At 51.2% G+C, this 24433-nt stretch overlaps 1 protein-coding gene across 1 annotated transcript in view; it reads right to left on the bottom strand.

Annotated features, from left to right (window-relative positions):
- Nucleotides 1-24433, bottom strand: part of SH3BP1 (SH3 domain binding protein 1) — a 29899-nt gene extending 5466 nt beyond the window's left edge. Inside the window, exons 1-19 of the mRNA XM_067558946.1 lie at nt 24375-24433; nt 23560-23696; nt 22459-22501; nt 21568-21672; nt 20304-20380; nt 19850-19961; nt 19563-19639; nt 18777-18912; nt 17513-17581; nt 17130-17220; nt 16409-16551; nt 16213-16324; nt 16022-16103; nt 8782-8862; nt 8187-8303; nt 5371-5468; nt 4295-4424; nt 3242-3354; nt 1884-2313 (exon numbers count right to left, since the gene is read on the bottom strand). Of these exons, the coding sequence (XP_067415047.1) occupies nt 1884-2313; nt 3242-3354; nt 4295-4424; nt 5371-5468; nt 8187-8303; nt 8782-8862; nt 16022-16103; nt 16213-16324; nt 16409-16551; nt 17130-17220; nt 17513-17581; nt 18777-18912; nt 19563-19639; nt 19850-19961; nt 20304-20380; nt 21568-21672; nt 22459-22501; nt 23560-23636 (2093 nt within the window). The 5' untranslated portion in view covers nt 23637-23696; nt 24375-24433. The remainder of the gene's footprint in view (nt 1-1883; nt 2314-3241; nt 3355-4294; nt 4425-5370; nt 5469-8186; nt 8304-8781; nt 8863-16021; nt 16104-16212; nt 16325-16408; nt 16552-17129; nt 17221-17512; nt 17582-18776; nt 18913-19562; nt 19640-19849; nt 19962-20303; nt 20381-21567; nt 21673-22458; nt 22502-23559; nt 23697-24374) is intronic.

Genomic DNA, 24433 nt, shown 5'->3' with positions numbered 1-24433 from the left:
AGCAAGGAGCCTGCACAGGTCTTGTAGCCCCGCAGCAATGCACCCCGCCTGTGTCCTTAGGTAGCGGCTCTCTTCTGCAGCCAGTGGGAGGGGAGCAGCGGGCCACTTTGAAAGACCCTGCAGGCCACAGGTTGGGAACCACTGCACTAAGCAGTTGCATCACCTTTTTGGTCCTTCACCTCCCTCCATGTACCAAAGCACCCACACATGCTGTGATTTGCCTCCCCCCCATAACCATATGCCCTATAGGTGATGGCTGCTAGTCCATATACAAAAAGGCAGGAAGAAACCTGTTAGGAGTGAAGCACAGCAGGTTGGGACCTACCCCCATTAGTCACCTAACAGTTCTAACCCATGGTGACTGTAATATAGTACCCATGCTGCTCAGCTTGTACTAGCCAGGTTCCAGGTCCATACTTAGGGTGCACTGCCCAGCCCAGTTCTTACAGGACAGTCCTGCATCCTGCACTTTAAACAGGATTTTCCACCGCCAACCCCAAGAGTTGTAACAATTTGGGACTTGTCTGGGAGGAGAGGAAACCCAGATCTTATGTGATTTTCATGCACTGTAGAGAACTAAGTGTTGTATTCCCAGATGCTAGGGGAAAATGGCAGGTGGGGAGGGAGGAACCCATTGTTAACTCAGTGCTAGGATGGTCCCCTACCTCCCAGTATTCTCCATGAAGAGAGGAAGGGATCAGCCTTAGAAGCATTCAGTGTATATATGTTCAGTTTATATATATTTGTAAAAGTAAATTACCAAAGGAAATGGAGCTACCGCAAAACAACAGATGGAAAGCATTTATTTTACTGGGTTTTCTCATGTACAATCCCAGGACCAAATTCAGCCTTGATGAATGCAGACTCAATCCACTGAAGTTAGTTAAATTGTGCTTGTTTACACCAACTATAAATTTGGCCCCAAGTCTTTAAATAACTTATCTGCAACCTACTAAAAAAATAGTCCTACCCCAAACCTCACCATACCAATGTCAGAGATTCTTAGTGGGAGGAATTTATCAAAACTCATTTTAGGGCAAAATTGATCCCAAAGGCACAGAATTATTGCATTGCATATGTAGAAAACCTCCTTAACTGGAAACCTCATCTCAGTCACAGCCTCCGCTGTGTGAATCAATTGCAATTCAGTGCATACTCGCCATTTATCTGAATATGCTTTGAATGATGCCAAACCATTTTGGATACAGATGGGTTGTCGTGTAACTGAAATCCAGTCTTTAAAAAGAAGGAAGAGCCGTGAACTCCTTGCTCTCTAGAGTCTGAGCGAGCATCCTTTGGAGGTGCAAGAGCTGGGGCTTAGGAAACCTGAGATTGGTTGACTGAAGCAGAATCATTTGGGAAGGCTGGGAGGGGTATGCTAGATAAGCATCTAATGACCCCTATCTCCTTAGATTTTGGCAGGATCCTAGAACTCCAGGAGCTGGAGTTTGTGTTTTCATATGGAAAGTTCCTGGTGGTTGGAGGGTAAAGAGCAAATTCATTCGTACTTTTGGGAAGCCGTAGGCAACGAGATGCCAATAAGGAGAAAAGACGGGAGCAGTGGGAAAGGTGAGGTTGCCCATGCGAGGAAGAGATGGGAAAGGACAGAGATGCACATGCAGGGAGTGTTGGGAAGAGAGAGAAGGGAAGCACATGGAGGAGAGGGGAACACTTTCAAGGCTGGAAATGTGTGAACTACCTTCCCAGGAAACACAGTCCCATGAATCATCCTGGACCATCTTCACAAGGTCCCATCTGAGCTGCTAGATAGATTGTTGGCTATGTGATGTGCTGGATTCTGGAGAAGCACTAGTCCTTCCTTCTTCCTGGACCCTTGGCAGGCAGACAGGAGAATTGATGCCTCCAAAGCTTCCAGTGTGTCTCAGTCATTCTCTGGGGACTGGACAGTTGGCTGGGTTATGGCTGGAGAGCCTAGTCCTCCTTGAGATGATGGCTCATCTGGCCCTTCTGCCTCTGGGGTGCAGTCTGCAGCAATTTTTGTACTGTAGCTTTTTGCAGGAGGTTGGCCAGCTGCAGAGCCCTCATCCCTCTTGGTGTCTGGAGGCAACCTGGGAGTCAGTGAGGGCTTGGGGGATAGCGGGATACTTTGACTATGGCGTCTGGCAGGCTGGGGTGGGAGTGGAGGTGGGACAGTGGGGGCTCGCATGGACCCACCCACCGTTCGGCGAGGGAGAGCTTTGGGGTTGGCTGTGCTCTCATGCACAGGAGGTGGGTTTTGAGGCACGGGAGTTGAGGTTCGAGACTGCACCAATGGCGGGGGCATTGTGGGTCGGCCTGGGGCAGCTCGCTTCACTGCAAAATAAACAGGGAAACAAAATTCCTTTTACCAGCTTGTTTTCCATCCATACGGTCCTGACAAGGAAGGCCTGCAGCCTGACTCCTGGCTCTCCTGTCCTGTGCTCCAATCACACATGCCAAAGCCCATACTGCAGCCCCTTGCCTTCCAGCCAAGGAGAACTGGACAAGGCTGGGTCCAGCTCTTCATGGTGTATTTGTACAGTGCCCAGCCCAACGAGGCCCTCACCCCTGACTGGGAGCCCAGACCTAAAAGCCTGGTAGCATCTGTGGCCAGAGGCGCCAATGCAGAGTGCCAAGACCTTCCCCACGCCCATAGGATGAACTTGCTGCCTCCACAGAACGGGTGGGATGGGTCAATTGAGAGGCTTAAAGGCATTAATGCCTCACAATGCTGTTCTGTTTGCACTAGAGGAGACACAAGTTGAACTGCATTAGGGACGTCTGTGGCATGACAGAGGCTGGTCCCATGGCTGGGGAGAAGCCCAACAGCTGGAGAGGCCAGAGCTCACTTGCCTCAGCATGATAAACGTTCCCAGCTCCACCTCCAGATGAGGTATTATATCCCAATGTGCCCAGCCAGGATCTGCTCAAGTCCCCTGGCCCGTACCCCTTCCCCACAGGTCTGGATCATAGCCTTGCTTAGAGGCTGTCCCCAACATTATCATTTGCCGTGTCCCCTTCACTCATGGAACAAGCAGGGCTGGTGAGGGCGAGATGGGGGGCCAGCACTGGTGGTGCCACTCAGGCAGGATCTTGATACCAACGTATGCCAGTGTAGGTCCCATCCAACCGAGGTACTCCCCTCAGCAGACTGGTGAGCCCGTCGAGCTGTGGCTCCATCGGCAGCACGTCGGTGCCTGGGCCACGCACCTGAAGCGAGACAGGCAGCACGCACCAAGGTGTGTCAGCCCGCCAGACTTACTTTTGCATGTGGTGTCGTCAGCAGGCGGCAGAGCCGGCGAGGGCCCCGCAGCTTTAGGAGAAGTTCTGGTCGTGTTTGGGGAGACTGGTCCAGAGGTTGTCTCGGGGTCTCTCCTGCTGTGGGGAAAGAGAAGTCAGGTCTCTGTAATCGCACCTGCCAGTGATATGAACTGTGGGTGTCAGATACGTGTGTCTGCCAGAGACACATCATGCAGCTGTGACACACTTAGCACCTGATCACGCTGTTAGCTGCATGGGCTGTGAACGCACACGTGCAGAGTTCCAGGATGAATTATATTGAGCGGGAGGTGGGATGGGCCAAGCAGGAACTGGTGCAGGGTGACCATGCTAAAGACATGCTTCACTGGGGAAGCAGATGGAGCTCTTCTCTTGTGACACCCATGGCAAGGGGTTCCCCTCTGACACCCATGAAGATACAGCTAGGAGACAATGGTGTGGGATGCAGAGGCAGCTGTACAGCTGACATAGGTCAGCAGTGCAGCTTCTCCAGGACACTGGGGCTGGGCGAGGGGGATAGAGAGAAAAGGGGAAAGATCTGATACTGAAGTTCACTATACTCGGATCTATTTGTACGGCCTCCAATACCATAGCATCCGAGTGCCTTTGCAGTTTTCAGTGTACTGAACCTTGTAGCACCCCAGTGAGGTAGGGCAGTGCCATTATCCGCAGTTTACAGCTGTGGAGCTGAGGCACAGACAGATTACCTGAGGCACCCAAGGTCACACAGGAAGTCTGTGGCAGGGCCAGGAACTGAAGCCAGGTTTCCTGAGTCCCAGGCTAGGGCACTAACTGCTGGACCATCCTTCCTCACACCCCAGCGCAGAAGGAAGTGCATTTCAGGGCACTCTCTCTTCAGGTGGTGGGCTCAGAGTGCAAGAGTCAACCCCAAACATCCAGGTAAGGGAGAAGGATTCAGTTTGTATCTAGAGTCACCCACAGAAGATGCCCCTGGCTATGGTGTGGAACCCCAGCTCACTGCAGGGGGCAGAGGACAGCCAGAACAGCCCAGCCTCACTCACTGCCAGACACTTACGCTACTCCAGCTGTTAGAGAGGGGGCGCTGGCAGGCAGGGGCTGAGGTGAGGGTTCTTCCACTGGAGGGGCTTCGCTGGGTAGGATCTCCGTGGGGGGAGCGAACATGCCCGAGACGTTGAAATCTATCTCTTAAAAAAAGAAACAGAGCCAATTAGTGCAGCAGAGAAGCACCCTCCTCGGCATCCGCACAAACGCTGCCCTAGCCCAGAGCAAAGCCAGCCCATGTGTGCCCTGGGAGAGCGCAGCCAACACAGACCACTCTGCAGCACCTGCTCCCCTCCTCCCAGGGACCCCTCACCCTCTTCTTCCCAAGTGTAATGGCCTCCAGTCTGGGAGCAGGCAGCTCTCCCAGCCCCATCACACAGCCTGGAGTTCCAGGAAAACAGCCACCCCATGTATCCTCCCGCAGCCTGGAGGCAGACAGTTCCCATCAGTGTAGACTCGCCTACCCCTGCACAGACATCATTCCCCTCAAGAGGCCCCCGGCCCCCCAAGAGCATGCATTGCAGGTCCCGGGGGCTGCTGCCTCAAGCATGGAGTGGGTGAGAGAAGGAAGCTATGCTCCAGAAGACAGGTCATCACTGCCCACGTCACTATGTTAGCTCAGCCCCAGAGCCCCCGGGCAGCCTGTTGTCACTGTATGAGGCTCCCAAGGGTTTCTCCTGGTTCTCACCTGTCCAGTTCTGAAGCCAGGGCCCTAAATTTCACAGTGAGCCATTTGGATTTCCGAGCCCTTGAGGGGAGAGCTGGGTGGGGAGCCTAGCCATGCCTCCTCAGAGATCTCCCTCTTACTCTGCTGTAAACCGCACTTCATGGTCTGCATTGCAGCTGCCAGCCTGCCAGTCAGGGCAGGGGAGCAGAAGGGAACAGACCTGGATGGGGCACCCCTTCATAGCCCCTTTCAGTCAGCGTGGCTCATTCCTTTTGCTTTGCACCCTTCTCATCCCTGATGCTGAGCATGGAGAGTCTGATTTTGAATCGCACTCGCTCCCACCTGTTCTGCACTGGCCCCACTGGCCTTGCCCTAAGAAGAGCCGAGATCCAGCCTGCAGTCTAGCACCAGCAATGCCTTACCTCCAGGGAAGAGGGTGTTGGCATTTTGTATCAGGGTCTCCACGACGCCCACCGCCTGGATGGAGGACACAGAGGCCATGTCTAGCTGCAAAGGGTCTCTGAGGGACAGAGAGAAAGGAGCTGTTAGGGTGGAGCTAGAGACCCACAGTTAATGCAGCCGTTGCTCTGCCTCTGGGAACTGCGCATGCGACTGTCTGCCTACTGAACATGGAGCCTGTCTGGAGGGGACTCATGGGAGACATCAGAGCTAGCAAAAAACTCGCCAGGTGCTATTAACACCAGGGGTTCACAGCAGAAAGCACAGCTGTGGGGCGTAGTACTGAGTGTGGGCTACATGGTGATGTGCAATGAGCACCCTGTCCTTTCACCTTGAAAAACCTGGATTCAACCTGTCGTAGGCCATGCCTGCCACGAGTGTGCTGGGTCTCAGTCGCTCCCCTCGCACAACTCCCCCATGCACTGGCAGAGCTATGTGCTAGGGGGATGAGGCTTGGAAGGGGGCTGCAGGTCAGCAGGGAGGTGAATTGGCAGACCTGTGGGGGAGAGGGGCAATACTAGCAGGAAAAACAACAAGAGTCCTGTAGCACTTTAAAGACTAACAAATTTAATTTCTGCAGGCATAAGCTTCCATGGGCTGCAACCCACTTTGTCAGATGCAAGAAATAGAAATCAGATAGGGCGTATATATATACATCCAAGGGTAAGGAACAACAATGGGGAGGGTAGGTGTTAACAAAATCCATTCAGTTAGAGTAGATGAGGCCTATTCACAACCATTGATTAGAAGGCAATCTATACCTTCAAGTCAGTGGCACAGCTATGGGCACCCGCATGGCCCCACAGTATGCCAACATTTTTATGGCTGACCTAGAACAACGCTTCCTCAAAACTCGTCCCCAAGCACTTCTCCTTTACCTACGCTACATTGATGACATTTTCATCATCTGGACCTATGGGAAAGAGTCCCTCGAAGAATTCCACTGGGATTTCAATAATTTCCACCCCACCATCAACCTCAGCCTGGACCAGACCATACAAGAAATCCATTTCCTGGACACTACAATACAAATAAAGGATGGTCACATTAATACCACCCTATACCAAAAACCAGCTGACCGCAATACATATCTTCATGCCTCCAGCTTCCACCCTGGACACATTACACGATCCATTATCTACAGCTAAGCCCTAAGATACAACCGGATTTGCTCCGATCCCTCAGACAGAGACAAACACCTACAGGATTTCCATAAAACATTCTTAAAACTACAATACCCACGTGGAGAGGTGAAGAAACAAATTGACAGAGCCAGACGGGTACCCAGAAGTCACCTACTACAGGACAGACCCAACAAAGAAAACAGAACACCACTGGCCATCACCTACAGCCCCGAGCTAAAATCTCTCCAACACATCATTAAGGATCTACAACCTATCCTAGCAGATGATCCCTCACTCGCTTAAGCCGTGGGAGGCAGACCTATCCTTGCTTACAGACAGACCCCCAACCTGAAGCAAATACTCACCAGCAACCGTACACTATACAACAAGAACACTAACCCAGGAACCTATCCCTGCAACAAATCCCATTGCCAGCTCTGCCCACACATCAACTCTAGTGACACCATCACAGGTCCTAACCACATCAGCCACACCATCAGGAGCTCATTCACCTGCACATCTACTAATGTAATATATGCCATCATGTGCCAGCAATGCCCCTCTGCCATGTACATTGGCCAAACCAGACTGCCACTACGGAAAAGAATAAATGGACACAAATCAGACATAAAAATGGTAACATCCATAAACCAGCCGGAGAGCACTTCAATCTCCCAGGACACTCTGGAGCTGACTTGAAAGTTGCCATACTTCTACAAAAAACTTCAAAAACAGACTTCAGTGAGAAACTGCAGAGCTGGAACTCATCTGCAAACCTGACACAATCCAACTGGGTCTGAATAGGGATTTGGAATGGTTATCTCATTACAAGAAGTAATTGTCACTGTTCACACATTCTCACCTCCTAATCAATGATTGTGACTAGGCCACAACTACTTTAACTGAATGGACTTTGCTAACACCTACCCTCCCCATTGTTGTTCCTTACCCTTGGATGTATATATATACCCCCATCTGATTTCTATTTCTTGCATCTGATGAAGTGGATTGCAGCCCACGAAAACTTATGCCTGCAGAAATTAAATTTGTTAGTCTTTAAAGTACTACAGGGCTCTCCTTGTTTTTGCTGTATACAGACTAACATGGCTTCCCCTCTAGAACAATACTAGCAGGGGGTGTTTGCAGGTCAGGACAGGCGAAGGGGCTGAGATGTGGGACGGGGGCAAGACAATGAAAGGAAGAAGGGTAGGGCAGCAGGCCAGGATTGAGGTACATTAGTTGAGCTGGTTGGTGGGGCAGAACTGGAACAGAAAGGAGTGCATCAGGTGAGGACTGAGGTGCATTTGCAGAGCTGGGGCAGGGGCCTAGGACCAGAACAGCAGGGTGTGGGCTAGGTCAGGAGTGTGGCACATTAGTGAAGCTGTGGAGTGGAGTTCAGGATGTACCAGCAGCAAGTGCTGCAGGTCAGTACTGAGCTCTATGGACCATTGGTATTAAAAAAAACCCCTATCTTTAAAAGTTCTCAAACTGCCCTTGATGGTTAATAAATCCCAGCCAGGGTTGGTGCTGCTTCCCTGCCACAGTGCTTGTTTCGTGGGGACGCTGGTAGAGGAAACATTCAGAGGTGATGGTGAAGAGGGTCATGCCCTGGATCACCCCCAGTTGTTGGCACCCTGGGGAGCCCCGTGCATTACCCTTCGCTCTGTGGTGACCACAGCAGGTTGGGGCCCAGGACGATGGCGATATTGCTAGGGGTCATTTTATTCACTTCCTGGTGTTCCGCCAGCTTGGCTAAAAACCTGATCAAATACCTGTTGAAAAAGGGAGGGTGTTAGTAAATATCAGGGGAGTGCTGCCCCTCGTGGCCCCACGAGTCAGTGCTCTACATAGCCACATGGGCAGACTGGGATTCCCAACTGGGTCTCTTTCCCCCAGAACAAGTGAGGCTGGCAGTAGTGTGCAGACCAGGCTGTGGGTCTCAGGGTGAGTGCCCTGCACTGCCATGCAGGAGACCAGGGTTCCACTTCTGGGGTAGCAGAGGGCACTGTAAAGGCTGGGCCCGTTGTCTGAGGGGCAGGCGTTGTGTGCTGTAACACACTAAACTCCAGCTTAGGATTTCCCATCCTGGTCTCTGGCTGCCTGGGAGCCATCCAGAAGCTGAGGCCAGGGTGCTCTTAGGACAGTAGCCTTGGGTCTCAGAAGACAGAAGATCGCTCCCCAGCTGAGGCATCACGATACCATGGAGATGGGCAGAGTACAAAGCCTAGCTTGATGGATTCCTGCCCCTACCTCAGGTTGTTGTAGTTATCCTGGGGGAGCTTTCTGCAGGTGTCTTGGAGGCTCTGTAGGCGATCCTCTGGGTCTTTGAAACTGAAAAAGCCGGGAGGGAAAAGAAGAGATTTAATCTGGCCTGAGAGAGGGAAGGATGATGGCAGTGTCAGAGGGAGAGGCGAGAACCCCCTTCCCCTCTCCATTCCAATACAGGCTGAAGAACAGGGTGTCAGACATATTTGGGAAGAGGGCTGAATTCTGTAATGTATTCCTAGGTACTCTCCACAATGCACAGTGGTAACCCTTCTGGTGTCAGTAGGGGGTTGCAAAGGGATCAAGGGGAGAATATGCTCTTTACACAGTAACTAAACAGCCCGCTATTTCCAATTATTTTTATTATTCCAACTATTATCCAATGTCTTCTTGTTGCATTCACTAAGGAGAAAATCTGCTCCTATTTAGATCACTGCTACTCCCTCCCTTTGTTTCTCTCCTTTCCCCACTGCCTTTCTCTCTCTCTCTCCCTTCCTTGTCTTTGTGAGTCTCCTCTGTTCTTTTCTCTGCATTTCCTTCCCCACAGCAGCTCCCAAATGCCAACCCAACTGGCTTCACACCCATCATTCTTACCCCATTCCATCCCCTAAAATGACTAGTGATTAAATAGTTAATGCTGACAAAACATCATCATCACTGGACTTTAAAGTTGATACTCCAATCAGATGAATAGGGGCCAGCAGATTTCACTCATCTGACTAATTGTTTCAGGCTGTCTGCACACTCAGACAGACAGCACTGCATGCCGGCTTCAACTCAGTTCACATTTGGAACATTCTCTCTGCAAGAAAGAGGGCTAGAAACATAGCTTTCTTTTTTAAAAGGAAAGCTTAGATTCTGGGCAATGGGAATATAGTGCTGCCCCCTTTTCAACCTGAGTAGCTAGTCAAGTTTGGGGACCTGGGGATGTTCCAGTAGAGAATAGAAAGGGGTATGCAATGTTGTTGTAGCCTGGTGCACTGCTGTAGCACTTCTAGTGAAGACACTCTCCAGGGGTAGTCAATTATTTTTTTGTCAAGGTCCAAATTTCTTGGTCAAGGTATAGTCAAGGTCCAGACTCCAGAGAAAATAATAATAAAAAACCCCAAGAATAAGTAAATAAAAAGATTTTGGGGTCCGTTCAAATGCATTTGGTGGTCCAGATTTGGTCCGGGATTCACCTATTGATTACTCTTGCTCTAAGCCAACAGGAGAGAGCTCACCTGTTGGCTTAATAATTCCATACCCGCAAGAGGCGATAGCTATGTTGGCGGGAGAAGCTCTCCTGCTGACATAGCGCTGTCTACACGGGGGTTAAGATTGGTGTAACTATATCGCTCAGGGGTGTGGACTTTTTACCCCCCTGAGCAACCTAAGTAAGTGTGTAGTGTAGACCTGGCTCCAGTGTCACAGCTAAATACCAGATGTGAACAGATTGTTTAGCATATGTAGTTAACACATATTTCAAGGGACCATTCAAGGTGAAGTGGCCCTTTAACACCACTTGGTCATAGGGAGGAAAGGAAGTGTGGGGGGAGGGGAAAGCAGCTGCAGGGTGGCTTGTTAGTGGGTTATAGACTGTTGTTATAAGCTATAAATCCAGTGTCTCTAGCCAATCCATGATTGTGTCTTGCAGAGTTATGAATTTAAGCTCCCAGTCTCGTCTTTTGAAGGCGTTGTGCAGGTTTCCTTTGAAGATGATGACTGAGAGCTCAGATATAGAAGTGAAAAGTGTTCACCCATAGGTGACAGGCTGTTTTTGTCTTTTATCATTTTCCTGTGTGAGTTCACTACAGAGCATAGTAATTGTCTGGTTTCACCCATGTAGTTGTTATTGGGACAGTTAGTGCACTGGATAAGGTACACCACATGTTGTGATAGACATGGGTCTTGAAAGGTGTGTTGCAGGGGATGTTGATCATCATAGTAGAGGAGGTATGTCTGCACATTTTGCATCTGTTCTGGCAGGGCCTGGTACCGCTTTGAGTTGGTGCGTCTTGGTCTGTGAGGAGCTTGCTTCTGATGATGAGTTTGGAGACTTTGGGGGGGCGGTGTTTGAAGGCCAGAAGAGGGGGTTCAGGAAAGATTTCTTTCAGGATGGGGTCCCCATTGGGTATGGGTTCCAGTGTGGGCTGGTAGGAGACAACTACGGGTGTCTAGTAGGAAGGGGTGTTATTTCTGTACTGAAGCAGGTTCTGTTGGGGTATTTAGGTGACCCGTTCTATGATCTGATCTACTTCTCTGGCGGAATGTCCTTGTTTGGTGAAGGCAGTTTTGAGTTTATTGAGAGGTGCATATCTCAGACTTTCCCCTCGGAACATATCCCCTGGTGTCTGAGTGTCTGGCGGTACATAACAGATTTCTTGGTGTCTTTGGGGTGGTTACTTTGTAGTGATCTGTGAGTTTCTTGTACATGGTTGTCTGTAGAGTTCCATTGTTGAAGCCGATTGTGGTGTCCAGGAAGTTGATGCTGGAGTGGGAGTGTTCCAGAGAGAGTTTAATGGATGAGTGATGGTCGTTGTAGCTGGGGAAATCTGTGATGGAGTTAAAGTCACGTCTGGCCAGAGGATGAAAATATTATCGACATATTTACTGGTTTCAGTCAGGTATTTCTTTGGTGCAGTTTTGTTTATTTACAAAGAATGTACAAAGTTCGGTGTCTCTGTACGCAGAAGAAATCAAATAGCAGGAAACAGCTTCATTTGCTAACAGCATCAAGAACACTCATTTCAGCTCCACAACCCAAAAACCTTTCCCCAGGCTTCTTCCAGGATCAGACACAGTAGTGCTTTCAGTTGCTCCTTCCCTCAGATACATGCACACACACACACACACACAACTCAGCAAAAGCCCTCCACCCACTCAGTCCAAACTCCTGGGTACATTCACAACCCCCATTTGTGTTAGGTATGGGGGGCTCATTAACTCATCCTGACAGGGTGTATTCCCACTCAAAGAGATTTGTGATCAAAGCAATCACTAGTACTTCCCAGCATAACACTCCGCCCATTTTAGCTCTGTCCATCATCTTGATGGTGCTCCAAAATGCCCTGCATGACACTGTCTGGATTAGAGGTGACCATTTATAAGATTACTGATATCAATATTGCAAAATTACAATAATTCGCATGAGATATGTCATGTCAGATGCCGATGAAAAAGTCATGATTATCCACTAAGATTGATAAGCATGTTTATATGTATGTATCAGTTTTGTATTATAAGTCTAAATACAACTCAAACTGTGAAACAAAGGACTGAAGCCCATCCAGGTACTGAATGTGCACCAGAGGAATTGTACAAGCCTGCAAACTCCACAATTCTACTGAGAATCTGATATATAAGGACTTTAATTCCAGAGGGATAGCCGTGTTAGTCTATATACGGCAAAAACAACGAGAGTCCTGTAGCACTTTGAAGACTAAGAAATTTAATTTCTGCAGGCATAAGCTTTTGTGGGCTGTAACATCTGACGAAGTGGGTTACAGCCCACGAAAGCTCATGCCTGCAGAAATTAAATGTGTTAGTCTTTAAAGTGCTACAGGACTCTTGTTGTTTTTAAGGACTTTAATGTCATTTGTATATATCTGATTGCTTTGACCATTTAACATTTCTCTTCTTGTTTGTTTTTTCCTTTTATAATAAACCTTTAGTTTTAATTACTAAAAGATTAGATGACAGCATGGTATTTTCTATAAGATCCAAACTCACACTGATCTGGAGAACATTTTTGGTAAAGGGAATAGAGTTTTAATAACTTATCTCTTTATTGGACTCAGTTGCTGATTGGGAGCCAGAGACTGGAGTGCAATAAAGGGGGATGTGTATTTCTTGTTGTAGCTTCCGTTCCTGATAACCAGTGTGAGAGACTGGAAGCACTGTTGTGACTGGTTGTTGAATCTAATTGCAGTGTTAGCCACCAGTTTGGGAGAATCTTTGCAGCCTGCCCTGACCTTGGCATTTTCAGGTAGGCTACCCTAGGCATGGATGGGTCGCACCCTATATGACCCATCCCAAACGGAAAGAAAATGAATAGTTTAGCAAATTAAAAATGATACAAGGTTAATGATCTCTATCTGTACAGTGGCTTTCTGTCAAGATATTTTCACATCACCAGCCCAAATTGATTTTTAATTTTTATTCCCATCCAAACCCCTCTCAGATTTTTCGTCCCCTGATGGAATTTCTTTAAACAGCTAGGGAGAGGCCCTGATCAGCCCCGGAGGGATGCCCGTTGTTTCTGAACCAGCCCCTGCCCTATTCTGTTTGAACAGGAGGTTCACCTCTGTAACAGCTTTTCCAGCCTCAACTTCCACAGCTCCAGTCTCGGATTCAGGGGCCAGCCAAGCTGAAGCTCTGCCCCCCATGCTGTAATCACTAGCATCTGGGTCCAGTCGGAAAGGGGGTTTGAAACATGGATGGGCCAAGACAGGAGCCGTCCCCAGAGCCTTTCTCAGCTCTGAAAATGGTGGGTTGTTAGTGGGTTATAGACTGTTGTAATGAGCCATAAATCACACCCTAAGGACCAAATAAATGGCTTGTCTTCTTCACTATTTGCTGCTTGTTGGAAACATTCAGCAAATGAACAGGAATCAGTTCCTGTTTCAGATTCACAAGAGCCTGAGAAGCTAGGAAATCCCTGAGACTCTGGGTCTCAGAACATGTTTCAACCACTTCCTTACTGGAAAGCTACTACAGCATGTAGCCGTTATAATGATTTCTGCCCCTGGGGGCAGGATAGTTTGCTTACTGCAAATCAATTGCCTACAAACCATTTGTCTCACATGGACCATATCTTTAAAGGGGACTTTCCACAGACGGACTTTGCAAGTCACTTTTCCTGGCAGTTATTAGCCATAATGAAATCCAAGCCAATTATGAGTTCATGAACTTTTTCTGCCACCCAGACTTCTTGCTCCAATTCCAGAGGTCCAGTCTTCAGACCCAGATTGAGACAGGTGCCTTTGCCCCCATCACTGTCTCAACTTGAGACCAGTTATGTGGTTCAGTTTTGGAACCCTGATTCCCTAGACTTTTGTAGCATATCTGGTTTGAGGAACTGCTGTGTCTGAGCCAGTGTTAATCATCGCTGTGCCATTTTGCAGATCCTATCGCAGTCACACTCCCATTATTGCTGTTCAGATGCCCATATCTAAACAAAAATGGTGGGGCTGATCCCCAACCAAGCTTTGCCCCTTCAGCTTTGGGGTACCCCCATTTCCTCAATTGGAAGAGAGGCTTTCCCTAGCCATTTGCGAATGTCTCTCTTGGCCTGCCTGACATTTATAACAATCCTTCTTGTGGCCAGTTTTGTCACAGTATCACCATTTAACTGAACTGCTTCCTTTAATTTTTGCACAAGTGTCAATTTCTCTTCTTTTACAAACCAAATGTATCAGTTTTTCTAATCATTCAGTACTGTCCAGAACAGATTAGAACCCCGCTCTTTCATCATACACATTAGACGTAGAGTTGTACTTACAGGGCTCCTGGCAATTGGCTTCCCTCTTTCTCACTAACAGCTGCTTCCTTCCTTGTCTGGTGAACTGCTGCGCGGAAAGATTCAAGTTCTGCGACCAATTCCCCAGCCTCTTGGTATATCTTTTGCCTCCTTTTGCTAATCTTGATCTGCAAGTCCAAGTCCTGCTGAGAATCTATAAATTGGTCCATTGCCAGCTTACTCTGGAAGGCCTTGGTGGTATCTGGATATGCCAGGAACACAAGTCTCTGCAGGCCCTCTGCCAGTTCAGGTGGGGTTTCTTCTTCCCTTCTCTTTCTAGCTCTTAGCTGTGCCCTGGCAAGCTCGGGTTGATGGCTAGCTCCAAACCACATGTCAAGGGCTTGTACCAGGTCTGGATAACACCATCTATTTTCTAGGGGTAAGATCTGCAGCACAACCAGAGATAGGCCACCCATGTGGGCTGCTAGTATCCTACCTTTCTGTCCTTCCAGCCATTTATTGGAGCTATAATGTTGAGTTGAACCAAATAAGCCTTCCAAGGAGTTTTCCCCTCAAAGATAATGGGGTTTTGCCTCCTTTGAGTTGGGACAGGCCAACCTCTCCCCTTGGGGCCTCTGTGGATTACAAACAGGATAGAAAACTTGTAAATGTCCAGTCTTACCCACGTCCTCTGGCTGGCTCAATTCCTCATCCAGGTGGCTGCCTTCCACTGTGATCTGGTCAGTGATCCTTTGATTTCCTTCTAGGCCTGAATTTACAGCTCCTTAAGTCCTTGCTGCAGCTCATCTCAGTTAGCCAGTTCCAGGTTGGCTTAAACTTGCTTGGTCTCTGCTGTTTTGTGGAAAAACTTCTAGTCTATGGCAGTCAGATTGTCGGTCATCTCATCAATCTGTTTTACCAACCCAGCCTGGGTGTGTTGCAGCTGGGTTTCCCAATCTGCCTGGGTACTTTGTAGCTGCTGCTCCAACAGGGATCTCATCTCGGCCTGCAAGTCATCTCTGAGCCCTTTCTGGGAAACCTTCAGCTCTTATTTTAGGTCCTCTCTTAATGCCTTTTGTGAAGTCTCCTCCAGCTCCTGTTTTAGGGCTTATTTTAAAACCATTGTTTGTTCCATCTTGGGTCAACAGAAATATCAGCTCACAAGCTCTCTCCTTGGAAACTGGATCCCACTCCTGACATGAGTGACTAGTCAAAGCTTGAGGCCCTGGGGACGGTCCAGTTGAGAGCAGAAATTGGTGGTTTGATGTAGTTTTGCTTAGTTACAAAGAATGTACAAAATCTTGTCCACAGTACCAAGAACAGTCTTTTCAGCTTGTACCCTGACCCAAAAACCTCTTTCCAGGTTTCTTCCAAGGTCAGACTGTCTAGGCACCATGCTTTCAGTTGCTTCTTCCCTCACATACACAAACAAAACACAACAATACTCAGCAAAAGCCCTCTGTCCACTCGGTCCAAACTCCTGGGTTGATTGACAACCCCTTCTGTGTTGGTGTTGTTCTGATTAACTCCTCCTGACAGTCATGTTAATGGAAGAGTGTGCTCCACCCAGTCTCAAAGAGGTTTGTGATTGCTGCAGTCATCAGTACCTCTCAGCAGAACACTACCATGTAAACCTCATCAATACATCATGGAGGCCAGATCTAGCCTAGGGGCCTGATGTTTGACACTCCTGCGGAAGAGTCCATCAGAAGAGCTCTAATCAGAGGGGTCATTTTGATTATTCTAGCCTGCCTAAGAATGTCCACCTCTCTGGTTCTTTCTTACCTGGCTATTTTAAACCAGTCATCGTAGAGTTCAAAGGTCATCAAGGGTTGGGGCAGCTCTCGTAGGTAGGATTTCAGTGCACCTGAGAAAGAGGCAAAGGGTCGTGCTTTAGAGACAATGCCATACTTCCGGAGCTGCCACTTGTCCATTCAGTGTCTCCAGCGCCCCTGTCCTGGGCCTCCCGCACATACCTGCAACAGCGTGTGGGTCCGAGTAGAATTCCTCCAGCGCATTGGAGCCACTGGCCAAGCTGCATTTCAGCTTCCTCAACATAGAGGCCCCTGCTGCCAATCTGAAGAGCCCCTAAAGGAGGAAGATGAGAGAGGGCGTGACAGCAGGATGGACTGGCTGTGGTGGGAGAAGGGCTGGGTAGCAAGCAGCACCTACCTCCTCCCTCATGCCCGACGCCAGCAGCATCATGACACAGGCTTCAATGGGGAGGGCAATTTCCCGACCCAAAGTCTTCAGGTGTGTCTCTAAAGGCACCCCATAATACCCCAACACGGGGGTATTCAAAGGCAAAGTGGACTCTGGAAAAGAGAACAGAGATCAGGAGGGGATGGAGGACAAAAGCCCCCTTGAAGTCTCTCGCCTAATCCTCTGGTTCCAGCCCAGCTCAGGCTAGGCAGGGAACAGTTGCTCATCACCGTCCATCAACCATCCAATGGCCTGCGTGAAATGAGCTGAGGGGTGTCGGTCCATTTCCTAGCGGGACAGGGGTCCGTCTCACAAACCGCCATCACAACACGACTGGCTCTCAATTGCCTTCTGATGGGTGGTCCCAGCAGGGAGGCCGAGGGCCGAATGAGCCGTAGGAGTTGAATTCTCCTCTCCTAGCTCTGGTCTTTCCAGTGAGGGCTGAGGGACGTTGACAGGGGTCAGTTTGGCGAGCAAAGTTCACCTGCTGCTCCTGCTGTTTGTACAATGCCAGCGTAAGGGTAACGGGGTGAGGAAGACAGCTCCCCTGCAAGCAGGCTCAGTGGGAGCTTGGAGAGACCCCAAGGGAGCCACAGAGGGACTGTACTCCTTCCGCATACATTGTGGGTGTACTTAGTCATGCTGCCAGCCACAAAACCCTGCCTGACCCAGCCCGTCTCGTCCTACCCACCTGTCTGGCCGCGTGTCTCCCTCAGCTCCGCCAAGACTGTGTCCAGAGATTCCAGAGACTTCCGGTGGTACTGAGCTTGGATTTCCAGCAGCTGCCAGACAGAACACAGGCAAACCCAGCTTTACTCTGCACACACGCCTCTCATAGACACCGTGTCCCCAGGACACTTTACAGAGACATACGCTTTCAGATGGGATGTGCAATGCAAAGGAGAGTGGCGAGGGTGGAGCGGGAGCTGCAGGGGAGAAGCCTCTCTCTCCAGCAACAGTGTGGTGGTGGGATGGGTCTGGGAGGAGGCCAGCGCAACGTGGAGATCCTAGGAAACTCATACACAGAGGAAAGGGTCTGGGAGGGAGGGAACGGCATGGAGAGGAGGGACTTACTTTGATGAAGTAGTTAGCGTAGTTGTCCTCCTTGGTGGAGAAGTGATAGAGGTCAGCCATGTACTCATCCTGGAGAGGAGACATAGTGAACATCATCACTGTGACAGGGAGTACAAGCCACACACTGGTCCAGCTGGGGTTAATCTCACTCTGTGGGCCTCCTAGGCTCTACTGGACATGCACCACCTGCAGCCTCAGTTCAAAAGAGAGCATCAGCGGCCCTGCTCAGTTGGGGTGGAATGCTGGGATGGTAGGATGCACCTTGCAGGCTCCAGCCCTGGAGTGGCCAGAGCCTCAGACTGCACAGTCAGAGAGCACTGCAACCCAGGCAGAGGCCACACCGCCTGAAGGAGGTCCAGAGGGAACCGAGTTGCTGGGAGCTGCAGCAGCCGATGACCCCAGAGACCCAGCAGAGCTATGGAGTTTGCTGCCGGGGAAAGGGGTAAGAAGTAGCCCAGGGGACTTGGGCTTTGCTACAGTGGGGGAATCGGGGAACTGGTCAGTGTGTTTTGGGAGGATCCCTGCTGACTCGGTTGCAAGCACCCCTGCCAGCGCCAGGATCCTGGGTGGAGGCTTGGAGGAGCAGGGAGGGCCTGAGTCTCCCTACCCTGGGTGCCACACACCTCTAGATGGTGCTGCACGAGAGACAATCCTTGTGTGGAAGAGCTCACTGTCTGAATAGACAAGACAGACGCAGGCAGGGAGAAAAGCAGGGTTGTTATCCCCAGGCATCAGAGGCACAGAAAGCTGAAGTTACTCACCCGAGGTCCCTCAAGGAGTCTGCAGTGAAGCTACATTCAGATCTCCTGCATGCCAGGCCTGTGCCTGAGCCACATGGCTGACCACCGGTTCTACACTATGTCCCTTTTTGCTGTAGGTTCCTCTGCTCTGTGGTTAGCACCCCACCATGCTCTCTTGTGGCAGCTTTACTCTCTAACCACAACACTGCTGCTTCAGACCCTTTACTCTGCTATTACACTGGGGCTGAGGGCTGGTACTGGAGTCCACCTGCTTTCTATCTCCTCTGCAGTCTGGGACTCAGCCATCTTACCAAGACCAGCACCCTGCCGGTACTGCCTGCGTTTGGACCAGCCTTCTCACTCCAGACGGAGCTCTAGACCGTAACTAGCGACTGGCTCGTGGGGACTCCCAGGACGCACCGGTGGAGAGGAGTGGCTCATTGCTCAGCTCTCAAGATGAGCCTAGATCTTTCCCCCCACTTTGTGTCATAAGCTTCCCCTCCCCAAGTAGCGCAGACACTTGCCTTACACTGCTCCACCCTTCTCTTCACCTCCTCTTCCTCATCCTTCAGGTTCTCCAGTTTGATGGCAGCAGACGACGCCCCAGGACCGGTGCCAGCACCAGTGCTGTTACTGGAGTTCTTGACAGCTTGGTTCAGCCTTTGGGTTGCAAAAGAAGAAGGAGGTCGACAACTTGACCAGAGAGGGAGGCCTCATGGCATTTAATATCAGGGATGTTGACACTTTAAATGGAGAGGCACAGACCCCCCCCATCCCTCTCCTCCATCCAAATCAGAATTCTGGGTGATATGTAAATGAGCCTAGAAGCAACAGGGCTGCCCCTCTATCTTCCCTTAGCAAAGCATTTGCTTGTGGGTTATAGCCTCCATTTCTGCCCCAGGCAGAGGATCTGCTTATTCAGAGCTACAAAGTGTGTGAACATAGAGGAAGCACCCCCACCACTCCTGGATCCAGGATCTGGCCTAGGCCAGGGGCATGCAAGCAAATAGCCCCTGCACCAGCCGGAGTCACCCACACTAAGAGGGACTGAACATTTTGCTTCCCCAGGCAAGTGCCTATTCTGCTTGTATAATAGAATCCACAGTTCCTTGTAACAGGAAGGGCCTTCATGAGTGCACCTGAGACTCACCCTGGCATGTCAGGGACTTAAACCCTCTCAGGGTGCAGCTGTCAGTCCCCTTCCAATCCTCACTCTCAGGGGACAATCAGCTGTATCATAGAGTACATCACCTACAGAGTACCTCAGGCTGCTGCAGCTGCCTCCTAGCGCTCTCCCCCTTGCTCAGTACCTGCTCTTGATGGAGTTCCAGTCTGTGATCAGCTTCTGAAGATTCTTCTTGTGTTTCAGGATGACAGGCAGCTCCTCCTAGCAGAGATTGGGATGGGGAGTTAGTTCCAGATCTTACCTATCTGCTGAGGAATGGCTGTGTTTTGCTGCGTAAAAGCAGTCACAAAGAGAGAGATGAGAGAAGGTGGGAGAGGGAGCGTAGGTGGGTCAGAGAGCAAAAGCAGGCAGGAGAGAGAGATCAAAGAAGAGATGGGAAAAGCAAAGATGAGAGAGAGATTTCGGGGCTACCTCACTCAGTTTATTCAGAGGCTGTAAGACGTCTCTCTCTAAGTTGATTTCAAACTCAGCCAGGACTCTGGCCAGCATGCTTTGTATGAAGCAGCTCATTTCTAGAGCTCTCCTGCAGGAATGGATGGAGGGGGAGAGAGAATCACAGCAGGCCATGAGCACCCTCCCATGCCCACCCCTCCAGGGGCAACGGTGTCGAATCCCAGGGGTTGAGAGCACAAATCCCTCCTGGTGCATGTGCTCAGAGGTGGGCTGGGAATCCCATCACCAGTGTGCTGCCCTGCCCCTGTGGCTGGCAGTGTGAATCTTGACACAACTGCTCGGAGGGCTGGGTCCTAATGAGCTCAGCCTGGGAGCATGAACCCCTGCACCAGTGCCCTGGCACGTGCACTGATTGTACTCTATGGACCGAGACTTTTCAGGGCTCCTTAGTCTCTTCCCTGCGAGCTCTTACCCGAGGCTGGAATCGGTGTCTAGTTCTTTGAAGCTCTCAGCCATAGTAATGGACAGAGCCATCAAGGGCAGCTTCTTCTGCACAGAGCCAAGGAGAGAGAGAGAGAGAAAGGAAACAATGAGTGGACGTCAGAGCCCCCCTCCCTCTCCAGTGGGCGAGTGGCGCCTTCAGCACCACAACCTGCTGATGGCAAGTGCCAACTCACACCGGACGCATTTCACATCCTTCCCCACCTCACAGTCCCTCCTCTGAATCCCCAGGACCCGCATGAGAATCAAAGCAGAATCCAAGGTGCTAGAGCGGAGGGGCTACGAACCAAATGGCTACTAGGGTCTTTAAGGCTCCATAACCCTGCCTCCTTCTCTCCAACAATTTAAAGCCCCTCCTGCAGAGGTCCCCGCAATGCAGAGTCCTCCAACAGCTCATCAGGATCTGTGAGCCCCACTCCGCAACGTTGGAGTGTAGGGGGCCGGATCATAGAGAAGGAGATACCTTGACTGGAGTGTGATTGTTCAGGATCAGGAGCCCTGTGCTAGTACAGGCCCAGAGAGGTGCATGGGGGTCAAAGAGGAGACATTCTGAATCCCTGTGTAGTTTCCACTGGGGTACCCTAACTGCCAGATTAGTATAGTCAAGTCACTCCATGGAATCCAATGGGCCGCCAGCCCAGTTTGGATGTAATGCCAGGTGCACAAGAAGACGGTGATCAGTACTGCGCGTGTTAATCTCAGACAGAAAGTGGTGACCCTGAGGTGGAAAGGTTCGGCATCTCATTCCCCTGAGCATAATCCAAACCTAGGACCAGCTCAGAACCCCTGGTGACCTAGAGCAGAAAGGTCCTCCTGTATCCCATGCCCCAGCCCCCTACACACTGTAGTCCCAAACTGGGACCAGATCAGAAGCAGGGACTTAGAAGAGAAACATTCTCCATGCCATTCCCGACCCCCGGTAACAGCCAGTCTCACCCCATGGCTAGCAGAAGCAGTGAGCTAGCCGTGAAAGCTCAGCAGTCCCTGTTATCACCACCTCCTGATCTCCACAGAGCATAAACCAGGCCCTCCAAGGCAGAGGGGAATAGATTGAAGCCCTGACACTCAGGTCTCAGGTGCTTTGCACCCTTGAAGCATCTTCCATCCAGCAAGGTCTTGCATCCAGCTGCTGGGTTGGGCTGCTGGGGGCGGGGCTGATATCCACTTCTCCTTCACGGGCTGAAGAGGCAGTGGGGGTGGAGGTGCGGGAGGGGGAGGCCAGCAGAGGCACTTACCACGCGTTTGTCCATGTCTGCACCACACTGCCCCTGCAGGCATGCCTGGAGCCTCTTGTACACATTGTGCGCTGCCCGTTTGGCTGGCTCGATTCTCTGCTCAATCTAGAGTGAGGGAGAAAAAGTGGGAAGTGGGTGGGTTTGGGAGATTCCCCCCCCCCGGCAGTGTATCAGGTTCCAGGGTCACCTCGGGGTCTCTCTGCTGGGGTTTCCTAACTAAGGCAGCTGTGCTTGAGGGAAGAGACCTTCCCTTCTTTTTGGGGATAACTCCCTCTGCCTATTGACATCCATCCATGTCCCTCTGCTGCCTCCTTGTGTGTGCAGGGTCTGGTGAGGAGTTGTGTCCCCCTCCCACATCACTGCCAGAGAGGGATGGACTCCCAGGCCTTGCCTACACTACAGGTACAGCCTGGTGGCACGCTGACCCTGTTCTATCACCGCTTGACTTTGCCTGTGTAGACTGGACCCACGTCACATATTTTCCTTAATGTGGTTATAACACGATTTTGTTTGGTCTACACAGGCGAACCCAACCCGTGTTCCTGTATGGCCCGGATGTGTTGTAACTGGGATCCCTAATGTGTCTGGAGACATCGCATAGACCAGGCCTCAGCAGCAGAGCTCGCGTGGGATGCAGGGTCCACCAAGCAGTGGGCCGCTTTGCTCAGGCTTGAGGTTAGCGCTGTCCCGCCTGGGGGTAACCGGGGATGCTTGTCAGAGGTCTGTCACCGCTGCATCTAGGCACCATTCCAAGATGCAGAACAATCCAGGCTGAGGCTGCCCTGGGGCTTAGATGTAAATACGGAGAGAGATTGAAACTCACACACCAGACGTTCAGCACACATGCAGACACAGGCCCACACATGCCTGCGGACCGAACCCACGCCTTACCTGCAGCAAGTCTTCAGTCAGGAACTCAGCTGTTTCTTGGGATCTGGGGAAGAGGGAGTCGGGGAGGGGGGAGGGGAGGAGAAGAGAGAGACGTATTTCATTTTGTGATCTCCGGAGGGAGGGCACTGAACCACGTTGCTCTTGTCAGTCCAGGGAGATGGGAGGTGGTGGGTCCTGGGTCATCATGTCTAAGGTGGACCCATGGGAAGAAGCGGGAGGCATGGGAAAGGCTTGCCAGGGGGTGCTGAGTTCCCGCCCTCTAGTGATCAGGGCCCTTCAAGACATCTCGGGGTCGGGCACCCAAAATCACTAGGCACTTGGGCAGATCTTGGCCCTAGCTCGGGTGCTTCTCCTCCACCTCCTCCCACCAGGGGTGGCCCCTAGAGTCCATCCAGTTCCGGTTCTTCTTCTTTCAGGGGTCATGCCCAGGGTGAAGGGCAGATGAAGGGGGGAAAGCAGCAGCGGGCGGGTGGAGGTGGCAGCGGTTAAAGAGGCTGAGTCACTGGAATCCCACAACAGGCTTAGGAAGGGAGACGCTGAGGTGGCTCCGTAGCCAGGGAGAGAGTGGACTGACCAAGCTGATGCTCTGTGTCAGACCCTAATGAAATCTCCTGGTTGGGCATAGCTGGGAGACCCCTTTAATCCAGAGGAGGTGGGGAGAAGAGAGGTACTGAAACTGCCCTAGTCCTTATGCAGGAGGAGGGGAAATGGAGGGAGAGGACTCCTTTGGGAACAGGGAGGGGGAGGAGGGAAGAGCCTGCAGCAACATAACCCACTGCTCCCTCTGAAAGACCCGCTCGCCTGGCCTGGGAGCTCAGGCAAACAGTGAGATGAAGTTAAGCCATTCTCAGCCTCCTAGCATTAAAAAAAAAGTGTGTGTGTGGGTGGGTGAGAACGGAGACAGGAGAACTCAGCCCTGCCAGGGCTTTCAAGGTTTTGCAAGGGGAGAGCAATGGGAACGGGAACAACTAGAGAGAAAAACGATAAAGCAGAGGTAGCATTGGGCCGGGGAACAGCAGGGATGGAAATGGAGTTAGAGCCCCAGAGAAGAAAGGGGAGCAATGTATACTCTCAGATCCCCCTCCCCGCTCACCATCTTACCGAGACACTCCCCGCTCCCCTCTCCGTCCCAGGCAGGCTTTTCTGAGACACTGGGGGATGCAAGAGGATGCTCCCATGGCACTGTGTGGAGGATTCAGCTGCCAACTGGGGCCTCCAGCCCAGAAGGGAGAGAAGCCCTGGTAGAGGATGTTCCTTCAGTCTTGTTACTCCTCCTCCTGCATCACTGTTCCTCTTTACCCCTGGGGGATTCCCTTTGCTTCTGACTTCTACACTCCCCTGCCCCGTGCCGTGGCTGCCGTCCTTCCACACAAGGGGACACAATGCGACAGGCCCTCCCTTCCTAGCTGTCAAGCTTAGGGTTGCCACCTGTCCTGATATTCACGGGCCTGAGCCATATCATCAAAGCTGAGCTTACAGGGCAATTCTGGGCCTCTCTCTCAGGACTGATGGAAGCTCCGCACTGCTCGGTCCAGCCAGCCAGCTGCTCTTTGTTAACCAGGCTTTATAAATGACCAGCAGGACAGGAGTCACCAGTGAGCGACATTGCTGTGTCCCTCCGGCTCTCCCAGTGAAGAGGGCTGGGGAGGTCTGAGTTAACCAAGCCTCCCTGGGGTTTAGATGAAGCTTCCCCAGAACTGGTGCTGCTCCGAGCTCCTCCATCCCCCTTCCACGGTCACTCAACCACAGGGCCTCCATGGTCCTCACAGCTCCCTCCCCGGCTCCTGGCCAGGCGTGCGTCGGCCACCCGCCCTGCTGGCAGGGTTGCTCAACACACGCTGGTGCACTTCCTGCCCTCCCCTGCAGCCCCGCCAGTGGGGATCTGGAGAATGAAGAGCTGAAGGCCGGGTCTTTACCGTCCTGTGATGCTGGGATGGGAGAGCTGCTGCCGCATCCGATTGAACTGCCTCTTCAT

This window comes from Emydura macquarii, unplaced genomic scaffold (assembly GCF_026122565.2).
Source record: "Emydura macquarii macquarii isolate MOO-44397 ecotype Brisbane River unplaced genomic scaffold, CSIRO-AGI_Emac_v2 contig_2205, whole genome shotgun sequence".
Classification (NCBI taxonomy): domain Eukaryota; kingdom Metazoa; phylum Chordata; order Testudines; family Chelidae; genus Emydura; species Emydura macquarii.
Note: the sequence above shows the minus strand (reverse complement) of the source record. Positions and strands in the feature narration are given on the sequence as shown.